The sequence below is a fragment of the Danaus plexippus genome, assembly GCF_018135715.1.
Source record: "Danaus plexippus chromosome 9 unlocalized genomic scaffold, MEX_DaPlex mxdp_26, whole genome shotgun sequence".
Lineage (NCBI taxonomy): Eukaryota > Metazoa > Arthropoda > Insecta > Lepidoptera > Nymphalidae > Danaus > Danaus plexippus.
In genome coordinates, this window is record NW_026869848.1 from 1701632 (window position 1) to 1713339 (window position 11708).

General features: G+C 41.0%; 1 protein-coding gene across 6 annotated transcripts; it reads right to left on the reverse strand.

Moving 5' to 3' along the window:
* Window positions 1-1811: 1811 nt before the first annotated feature.
* Window positions 1812-11467, reverse strand: LOC116767382 (E3 ubiquitin-protein ligase TRIM37-like). Of its 6 annotated transcripts, none has more exons than XM_061527520.1 (17): window positions 11236-11467; window positions 10892-11151; window positions 10607-10817; window positions 9596-9804; window positions 8842-8967; window positions 8538-8747; window positions 7477-7656; window positions 7086-7200; window positions 6805-7003; window positions 6369-6528; window positions 5854-6023; window positions 5615-5781; window positions 5404-5509; window positions 3849-4124; window positions 3449-3628; window positions 3266-3366; window positions 1812-2875 (listed from the first exon to the last, which is right to left on the reverse strand). In XM_061527520.1, the coding sequence occupies exons 1-17, from the start codon at window positions 11287-11289 to the stop codon at window positions 2756-2758; spliced, it is 2844 nt and encodes a 947-aa protein (XP_061383504.1). In that variant the 5' UTR covers window positions 11290-11467; the 3' UTR covers window positions 1812-2755. The 6 variants fall into 6 exon arrangements, with proteins under 6 accessions (XP_061383504.1, XP_061383505.1, XP_061383506.1 ...); XM_061527521.1 differs by having other exon boundaries at window positions 5404-5512; window positions 8860-8967; window positions 11236-11466; XM_061527522.1 differs by having other exon boundaries at window positions 3284-3366; window positions 5404-5512; window positions 11236-11466.
* Between the last annotated feature and the right edge of the window lie 241 nt (window positions 11468-11708).

Below are 11708 nucleotides of genomic sequence, written 5' to 3' on the forward strand. Positions count from 1 at the left end.
TTCCCATGGAAACATTCGGGTGAGCCGATCGTTTTACGGTTAAAAACCTGAACAGATTTAAATGAAATTTGTTAAGGAGATAGTTTGAGACTTAAGAAAGGACATGAGTTACTTTTGACCGCGGGAAAACAACGCATTCCCATGGGAAAAATTACTTTTCTGGCCAAGGAAGGAAAAACAAAAACATCGTGTATAAAAATGTATTGCAGTAACCTACCTTCTCCTTAAAATGTATTAACCTAACCTATGAAAATCACACTTAGTATGGCCTCATCCCAAGTCGGCACTTTCAATACGTACAAAAAAGTACAGCTCAGGTTTTTTCATACTACTATACAAAAAAACTATCCAAAGCGGACGAAGTCACGGGTAAAAGCTATATGTTACTAATTCTGAAATTTACGCGGTCGAAGTCGCGGGCAAAAACTAGTATAATATAATTATTATCAGAAAACGGTTCTGTCGGATCCTAATAAATTGAGAATCCGAAGACTTTTTCATAGACATCGTCATAGAAAATTATAAATAATTTTAAAGCCTCGAATGTCGTCTCAAAAACAATGCACATTATATTTTCATGTAGTGTGTAATTATGTAAGTATTTCTAGGTATAGAAGCCGAACTTTGTTAAAAAAACAATTGGGTTATACACATTACAATTACTTATTGCTACGTTATGAATTTAAATTTTAATTTAAGAACAAGTAATAGTGCGATGTCAATATTCGTAATAAGCAAACTGCCATTAGTAAATCACATAATATTATTTAATTAAAGTGGGTACACTGTGAAAACTACTCACCGCAAATAGCGCCCAGTCAACACCCCACGACGAGAACCGTTCCGCACGACAGCCAACCAGCAAATGGCTTCTCCCTCGAGCTAACTTCACTTTTATAGAATTTATGTGGTACTGTTTCTAAATGCAGGAAATAATGCCTTATTATCCTAACAGTACATTGTATGGAATCATTTAAAACCACCAGCAACGACCTGCTATAAGCAAATTGTTGCTGTTCCAGCAGTCACATCTCGTCTTTATAGTCAAAACATACACTAAAAAGTGCATCAGAGAAGAACTCTGAACCATCACTCCTTTCCGACTCCCAATCCTCGGGCGCGAGCAAATTCACCAATAAATAGCTTAAATTTTTTTATTATGAATACGATGTACTCGTACATTTGAAACTACCCACAGTCGGTTTTCCAACGCCACCTAAATTTTTTCGAGAAGCAGTCCCTACGCTCATTCTCAGCTTGCATCGTCATATACACAGTGAATCTCGGCTCTCATTCAATAAGCAACGTTAATACAACGTGCGAAGATCCATAATTGAGAAACTGTTAAGTATTGTATGAAGCATGATGTCCGCTTAGAATGAGCATACAGGAGGCAGAGTTGCTGTGCTTATATCATATATAGCGATATATAGATACATTTAAATTTGTGAACTTCGTTTAAGATTCCTTGCACAAGAATTTAATCAATCGACGGCAAAAAAATTCTAGATACAAAACGAATACCTCCAACCACCTGCAAGTTGTACATCGCACTGACAACATTCATATTCTCTCAAAATAAATGGTTTTTTACATTAGGTGTAATTAATTTTTAACTTCAATCCTGTCTAGAGGTTTGAAGTTAGTAGGATATCATTTCCAAAAATGTATCCATACTCCTTCGTGTTTCCTCCACACAGTACTCAAGATTATAATTCGTCAAACAAATAAAAACGTTGACATTGGCAGAATATTACATGATACGAATGAAGCCATAGCAAAAAAAAAATTGCTCAATAAAAATCTCAATATGCATTTTGTATCTCTTTATTTCCATTCTAATACATCAAGATCGACCCTAAGGAATCTAGACAAATATATACTAACAATTAAATAAAACAGAACTTGTACCATCGTTTGTATTTGATACAGACTACATAAATAAATTACTATTACATCTTAAAGCGTGAGAACAGTACCGAATACACAATACAAGCCCTAGTTATATAATCTTTGAACTTTCAGTCAGTGCACTAAACTAAACGGGCTCCACATATTTCCATCACATCACCCATACCTCAGCTTCAAACTAACTACATTATAATAAAGTGGAACACACGAGTCCTTGTACGAGTAATCAACTAGTTTCGATATCAACGCACTACTGACAATTATTTCTCTACACTAGCAACAGAAAAGAGAAACGTCAATAACATTCATTCATACAAAAAAATACATCAAAGAGATCTCAATCAAAGACAGTCGCGTGATTAACCTAGCAACATCGGAGATCAGTGTCGGGCACGCGACGCCCGACACGAGCACACCGCACGTGTGACGTTAACGTTACGCTACACTCACACGAGCTCCGACGCTCTGCCTCAGGTAATAACGAAGCCGATGAATCATATAAAGTTATTATTTTTATTACATCTATCACATGTACACCTCACACCGCAAGTTATGATTATATCAAACTGAGTATTTATCGTCTGCGGAAACGCGTCGGCTATCATCAGTGGTGGTACTCTCTGCGATAGTGCTGTAGGTCTTCGTAGCTGCGCGTAGACCGCGTAGACTGGCGGCGGGGACGGCGAGACTCTACTGGCGGGTGACGCGGGTCTACGGGCGGGTGACGCGGGTCTACGGGCGGGTAACGCGACTCTACTGGCGAGTGACGTTGGTCTACTGGCACACAGCCCCCGTCGGGAGGCGGAGTGTGATGGCGTGTGTGATGTGCTTCAAACGAAAAATGTCAGTCGTTACGCGGCTCCCTGGCCGGGCTCCAGGGCTGGACCGGGGGCGCGTCGTCGCACTCCGCTACACTGCTGCCCTCTAGCGACAAACTGTTTAACAGCATGTCGAAGAGCGTATCCTGTAAACGTATTACATATAATCAGAAAATTAAATCTAGTAGAGATCTAGATTAACATAATCATTATTAAAATTTTAGCTTCATTAAATACTTGGTTTTTGAGTAACGTTAAAGACAGTACAAATATGATTTAATAAGAAAAATTAACTACCTATGGCTAACATAGATAAATAAAGATAACATTTTAAAAACACCTCAACTATTTAAATCTAACCAGAAATTCAAATTGAAATCTATTTATACAGCATTTATAAAGCTTTGCCAAATAAGTTATTATTAATTCGAATTAACTTTTGATGGTACAAGTAAAGTCGTTAGTTGAGAGTTAGTGCCGTGTGAACGGCAACTCTGTCTAACTCCTGTCACGTGTTAGTAGTTAGTGTGTATTACGTTGTAGTCGAGTATGACCTCGACGTCGTCCGTGTCGCTGAGCGAGGACGCCGAGGCCCAGTAGCTGCCGGCGCCGGGTGGTGACGACCAGCTCGCACCAGCTGAGAGACACAATATAACATAGATTTAATATTTATTTAATAAGAATATTTTTTTAAATAAATTAATAATCGAACAGCACACCATTACTATCCCTCTGCATCTGTCCGGGCGAGAGGGGCGGGTTGCGTGGTCTGTGGGGCCGGCGGGCGCGGGCGGCGGCGGGGCGAAGGCGGGGGGTCGCCGGCGGCCCGGGAGGGGGCGGTAGACCCGCCGGGGACTGCCGGGCCTCCGACTGACACGACGACCAGTTACGTTTGGGACCTAAAGAGTATCAACAGCACGGATCGAATAAATGTCTATATTAGCCCACGAAACTATGACAATGACACCATTTTATTATTACTGATTACATTTCTCAAGTCAAGTATCAAGCTACACCCCCAGGATAGTCTTGTTTATAGGTGAAGGGGACCTCGTCTATCACCATCTCTCATAGGCGCAGTACGCAGTTAAGTTTGATTCATTATGTCATAGAGCTCACCGTGTTTAACGTTCTTGGGACACTTGGGCGTCAGACCGTTAATCCTCATGAGGTTCAGGAGCAGCATGTCAGTGTGAGCGGCGGTGGACAGCTGCGGGTCGTCGTGTCGGCTGGGCGCGGGGTGTGAGGGTGTGTGTGCATGTATCGCATGTGCGGGGGAGAGGGGTCCGTCGCTGCCGGCCGGAGTGACTCCCCTCCCGTGCACCGCACACAGCAGACGGCTCAGTATGTCGCCGGCGTCGGACCGAGCACAGGCGCCCTCTATATCATTTTCACCTGTAGAGAGAACAAATATAATAAACGTTTCGTTAATCAGATTAAATTAAAGAATCGCGGACATCAATAGTTCAACACACATTAAACTCACACGGTACTTACAGATAATATCATTAGCAAAAATATTATTTTCTTCTGTCATAAAATCAAACGAATTAATAAAAATGCTATTATTTTTTTTTGTAATCAAATGCACATTAATTTCAAATCATATTTAATTCTTTCTCATTGTGACAAATTATAATTTTAAAACAAAATGGTTATTAGAAGAATGGCTGAATATAATGATATTTAAATATTGTATCTGTGACCTCGCTAGGATCGACATTATATAAATTTTTGTAAGAATCACATTCTAAATCACTCGTTTTATTCTCTATTTCTTCTTATAGTGTTTTAAAGGTTGATAAATAAATTTCTTATTTCGTAAGCCGTAATATTACAAGCAGTCCTGTATCCGTAACGTTCAGTATACACGTGTACTACAACAATCAATATGAAGACTATTTTTTATCGCCAGTATGTTAGTGATGTTATATATATTATTGTGGCGTCGCTAGGATATGCGATATAAGGCGACGCATCCGACGTGCGCGGAGGGCGAGGGCTCCGCTGGCGGACAGGGCGGGCGGGAGCGGCGGTAGGGCGCCGCGCGTCGCAGGCGGCGGCGAACCGGAGCCTCCGAGCAGAGGGACCCCGCGGGGGATGGGGACAGGGGAGACGGAGGGGACGCCGGGGACCCAGGCCGCTCGTCCAGCGCACACCAGGAGCACCCGCTACCGGACGACCCCTCTGAGGAGCGGCGGGAGGATACATTCAAGGGATGGGATAGAATAGGATAGGATGGGATGAAACGGGGTTCACTAGGATGTATATTGTCTTTTCGTGTGATGGCTGCTAGTAGTTATTTAAAGTGTCATTGTTACCAATCAATAATGAAAGCTTATTTCATGCAAATATTTTAGACGAGGGTAATATATATAATTATGTGTTCAGTGTTGCTAACAGACAAACGCATACAATATAATCATGAAGTTAGTCCGGGTCGGTTTGTTCTGGGAACCCCTGGACAATACTTAAGTTCATACTTTATTTTCGACCAAATTCAATCTTCTTCATAACAACCATTTTGATATGGGAAATATAAAAAGATCTTTGCTATCGGAAAGACTATAAACAGACAAACTTTCTGATTGAATTGATCGAAACTTTAATTTGAACCGGATATGCTTGGGTCGGTAGGTTGTTTAACATCTCCCTCTCCCTCTCTCTCACTCACCGGACATGGTCTCCTCGTCCACGTCGTTTTCCTCGTTGGAGTTCTCCTCCACATGACTCTGGTTGTTATCGTCTGCGAACCCATCCAACTCACTGAACATGATATCCTGCTGTGAAAAATAATATACAATTTTCATATAACATTACTAATGTTGAGAGACTATTAAAGTTATCATTTTCTGTGTATTAAGAGTGATATATTATTTAATTACCCCGGTATCGCTGCTGGACTCCGAGGGGGCGTTCGGTTGCGGCTCGGGGCTGGCGGGCGCCGCCTCGGCCTTCGCCCCCTCCCCGCTCAGCTCGGGTGACGACAGCGACGCGCACACACCGCTCCCACTGGCCGAGTTCACCTCGTTGACCGGAGTACTCGCCACCGCTGGAATATGATCAACACATGTCATTCTATACCGAATCGGTCGGTCACAGTTCGGTACAACACTAAGCCTACCGATGAGCGGCGAGTCCGCGGTGAGGAAGTCGTGCCTCTGCCTGGCCCGCGGCCGAGGAGCGCTGCCGGCCGCGCTCAGCAGTGTGTGCAGTGACACCAGCGATAACTTGTCTCCCGTCACGGACGCGCCCGCCCCGCCACCGCTGGTGGCTTGCACCGAGCTCGCTGACCTGACGACGAGCCAGAACACCGACGCTGAGTTAAGCTACATTTATTTTTATTTTATTTTTTTCGCCATACTAAATTTGTGCCGCATCCGATGTTAGCGTATAAAATATAAGCGCAGTCGAATCTGAGTGCTTGCTTTCTTGGTGTTGAGGGCGGGCGGTAAGTATGTTTTGTGTATTATAATGGTCATTTTTCCAGTGTCGACAAGCTTTCTTCTTAGAATATTGGTGAGTTAGTTCCTTCGTTTCTGTGATCGCTTTAATGGTTGTATTAAGGTTAATGTCTTAGTATTGGGCGCAATCATTTATTTTTGGTTCAAATTCAATGTATATGATGTTAATGGTCACCTCGATGTTGAAGGCAGGTTGTACGGCGAGTCGAGTGCGTGCTGGGCCGTGGTCTTGGCACGTTCGCCGCCGTAGTCCCCGTAGCATATGGCGCCCGCCCCCAGCGAGCTGCGACACACGCTGCTACACGAATCCTCGAATAACGCCGTGTTCAAAATACCTATTGGAATTAACTAGACATTGACAGTCGGTCTAAATGAAAACATGATAAGGAAATATAACATATTTATAAAATATTACTTACTATTTTTTGTTAGATACGACAATGTGTATAAAAAAATGTATTTGGCAACTGTAGACGGTTACAATTCAAATATAGAATGAAATATTGGTGACACCGGCGGGATATAGGAGTTGGAAACAACATGTTAGTATATCTTGTACAAATTGAACAGGAAATTATGATTTTAAATAATATTCAAAATGTTTAACGTGCCTGGGCTGGTCAGCCTCTGTCCGCTCATTACACTGGGTGGACTGTTGAACTTCCACTGGTTGTAGACGAGCGAGTCGCTCAGGCTGTTGCCATCCACCGGGTTGTTCTGTGTGGGGTTGTCGTCCGCCTGTGACGTCACCGGGTTGGGGGTCGCGCGGGTCGGCACCAAAGTGTTGTGGGACATCTCCAGTGTTAGACGCTGGAATAATTGTACGTGTGTATTACACGAGTGAAAATATAGCGAGACGATAAAACGGTATTCACAAATTATGATGTGTCACCTCTTTGAGATCATTAATCTGTAGTATGTGTTGGTTCTGTATGGTTATCAATTGGTTGATGTACCACTGCTGGTCGCGGCAGCGTTGGTAGAAGGTCGGCGGGCGGACTTGGAACCTTATTGTTAGAACAGTTAAAATTACATCATTGCGTTTAAATTCATGAAGATTCTGTTAAGGCCTTTAAGCTACACGTGTCACTCGCTGTTAAGATCGATACCATACACTTTTAATCTCCTCGATAACTCTATCACAAAACACGAGATCGAGAACACCTATACTACCACCACATACTTTATAAAGAGCTCATTTGTATAGAGTTTATGTTATCTTCTACATGACATTTGCAGCCTAAGCTTCCCCGATATAACCAAATATGTCTCAATAATCATACCTCAAGATGAGCGTATCGGTGTCGGGGTTCAAATACCCCTCGCTCGCCAAAAGGTCCAATCTGAAGAAGCGATTGTAACCCCAGCACTCCCCAACCTCGAAGTCCGAAGCGAATTCCCGTACAATGTTCTTGGACGGGTCACGGGACACCTGGTGCAGCATCTCCACACGATATTCGTACCTACAACACATCCAACCATCGGTCCCATGATCATGTAACGGGTCACGACCGACAAAACAATCTCATGACAAACTTCTAAACAGATTCATGATTATATTTTTACATGGCTCCAGTTAGTCTGGACATTGTTAATGTTGTCTAGTGATAGAACTATCGACCAACTACGATGCCTCAGCCAGGAGAGTTACAACAAGTTAAAGCGGAAGCAGAGATCTAATGACCAACAGGCAGTATGAGGCGACGTCACGAGTCCAGTATCGAAACTATCTTTATAAATGTGATCTTAACCAAAAAGCTCATCAACCAAGTCACAGTGACCCACACCACCAGGGACGAGATGCCTTCCATGTTAATGCACATGGTATGATTAAGCGAGCGATCTCCACACTCCAGTGGTGTAGGGGCCAGTCTAGTCAGTACACAGCACACGCACACGCACAGTAACGTCATTCCGCACACACACTACTGCAACAATATCGACTCACCTCTTGCCTACCCTGCTTAGTACCGCGTGCAATGACGAAACAACGGGTTACTTGGATATTAGGATCTTCGTTTATAATGACAATTTATATTAATATTATTTATTCACAGGCTATTAAATGTAAGGGAATACATATATAAGAATAGGATTTATTTAATAGTTTAATAAATGTCGGTTATTGAGTGAAACATAGAAACGTAAATAATTATGATGTACGTTAAGTATTAAAGGTTTCACTTAATGTGGTACGTGATGGCCGTTCATAATAAAACAAATCAAGAATAATCATAATATATGAACATTTATATCAAGTTCAGAGCTCAACCCGACCCCGAGTATATATTGACGGATAATAACATTCAATTGTGAATACTAAAAGATAGTTTGAACGACTCACTTGGATGTCTCCGGCAGACCCGCGCTGAGCTCGAGGAACACGGACAGGTAGTTGCCGCGCACGACGCCATTACCGTCAGGGTACACCTTGAGCCGCCAGCACAGACCGTTCACGTGCAGCGGCGCGGAGTACACGGGCGACGCCGCGTGCTGCAGCTGAGTGAAGTTGCTCAGCGGGAAGGTGCTGCTGTCGTAGCTCGGCACGATTTCACTACGGGGTTTAGGGCAGTATAGTACGACAGAATGACAGTCGGGGAACTATGTAGACGCTACGGCAAGGCGGGCGGGTGATAGTGTGTACTCACTTGTAGAACTGTACTTGCCTATGAAAATCGGCCGGTACTGGCGCGGTCACGAAGCTCGCCATCGGTTTCTTGCGGACCTGATGGATCATTTTCGATAGATCGCCGCTCTTCGCTATCAGTTCGGATCTGAAATTATTAATATACTTTTTACGACATTGGCAGAATGTAATGTGCAAGTTTGTACGGATCAAGGCCACAATTAAAGGAAACAACTAATATATATGAACTTATTGAATTCCTTTATTGGCATCCAATTATTTGTTTTATTGACAGACTTATTTGACCGTGCACATAACAAAGTTTTGTTTCTCTTACGTATACATATTTATACATTTTTAAATATTGTGGAATACTGAATGTTTTTAGTTTGCACAAAGCGTAAACTGTAGTCGACTTACGAAAAGATAATTACATACATGTACTTATATGAATTACAGACCTATATCTTTACGAATATTATAAATATGAGAAAGTTTTTCATAATGTTTGTGACTCTTAAACGCAAACACTACTGAACGGATATTGATGAAACTTTACAGTGATGTAGCTCAGACATCAGAGAGAGACAGGCTGTCATTTATCGCTGTATTCTCTGATGGTCTCATTGTATCAAAGCATCTTTATGTCGATAACAATAGCATTTCCTATTAAATCATTTTAATATTCGTTTTAACACACTTTATACACTATTCTTAATTCCAAAGTCCACGCGAGGGAAGTCGCAAGTAGGGACTAGTGCAGTATATACTAATACCTGGTGCTAGAGTGTAGCTGATGTTCAATCTCCTGCAGCAAATGCTCCAACTGTTCTGTTTCCTGTGTGAGACTGTTCTTCTGTCCCATGAGAGTCAGCAGTTTGGCTTTCAACGCCGAGTCCAGGCGAGATATCATCAGCTCAACCGCATTTCTTATTTCACGGACACGTTCATCCTTTGCTGAACGCACCGACTCGACATTCCTTTCCTGGATGAAGATTAGGTAAGAACATATCATCATATAATATGTAATAAGTGTTATGTACATCGCTTAAGAAATTTCTTCACAGATCATGTAATATTTACATGGGCTATATATTTTAATATATCATGTTATACATCTTGTTTAATTATAAACTTAAATAATTACACAGACAATTTAGTGTTAATGTCCATATATAAAATTCCTTTCAGTCATCAAGCTGAGTATTACTCTTTAGGTGTAGTTTTTTCATTTATATAAGGCAATGACTGTGTCATTTCCATATAACTTTGAATTAATATAAATAATTAAAGAAATAAACAATACATTTGTGATGTGATGTGTGAAAAGCAAATGCATTATATTTTAACAATGAAACTGTGACATCCACTTTCTATAATCCAAATTAGATTGTGGCTTAAAAAAATTTGTGAGCCTCCTTATATATCTGGGACAGTGAAAGTGTATCCTTTGTTGAAAGAATACAATAGAATAAATATAATTTATCTCATTTGTATTCTTCATATTCAGGCAAGTTCAAACATTCCGTTCAAAGAATGTATTGTATGTGAAACGACATTTTATTATAATGCCATAAGGGTTAGTATGTTGGCCGTATAAACATATATCTTAAATGCCACAAATAAGTCATTATGTCAGTTACAATGGTAACATTTACAATAAATATTCATTAACAATTAATTGTTGGTTTTTATATGAGCGCCATTAAGAACACATATGGTGTTGTTCATAAAAGGATAGTAAGGTTTAAATACAAATGATTATTAATGAAGGAATTTTTACTCACAACATCCTGGACTAGGCTGATAAGCTCCAATAGACGACGTCGTAGCTGGGAGACCTCATCTCGGATCTGCGTCACATGCTGTTCATACACTTCTTCAAGAGGTTTGAATGTATGGCCAGTATGTGTACCACCCCAAAGAGCACACTGATGGCAGATACAGCGGCGACAAGTCCAGCAATAAACAGTTAGCTTCTCTTGATGTGTCGGGCATCTGTTATTATAGAAGCAGTCAAGTACAAAAAGTCTTTATTTGATCATTTTCTCAATAATAGACAAAATAATTACCTATCCCTAAAGTTTTCTCTTTGGCACACTGAATTACTCTGTTGCATGGTTTCAATTTGCTGTGTTACTTCCTCTACCCAGCGGCAATTGACTAACTCATGAAGATGCAAAGCTGCTCGGCAGTGAGGACACTGGGATCTTTGTTCCGTAAGCCATCGCCTCACGCAAGCATAACAACAAAGCTTGGAACAGTGCGGACAGAGGTGGGCGTCCACCAGCTTCTCCATACAGATGAAGCACCGGAACACCTCTGCCAACGTCTATAATTCCCAAAACATTTGATTCTCATAACAAAAATCAAGCTTATCCTAACTGTCATCAAAAAGTAGGGCAAATCGATTTACCTCAACGATTTGTTCCTCGCCATTTCCATTTCCTTTATCACCTCTTGTAGCCATTATTAAAATTGGCCCCACGGAATTAGGACATTCTTCACCATAATTTAGACATTTTCATACAGATCTAAAACAGCAATAAGACATTTCACAGTGTGAGCGTCAACAGCAAGAACCAACCACTTCCGTGAGTTCCGTGTTCGAATCTCGATCGAATCAAAATAAAAACAAAAAATGCCTGAGTTGCCATATAATCAATAGTGAGCCTACGAACTTTTTTGCAATAAGACAAAAGAAATGAATTATTCTGTTCTCGTGTATATTTATGCAACCAATTCTCAATTATTAAAGTACTATTAAGTTAATAAATGAAAAGTATTTTTTTAGTTATTGAAATTTAAAAATATTCAATATACTAGTAAATCACTAAATAAGTTTTTCTTGAGAATGTTATTTTTAATTGTCTTATTTCTATTGTCTGC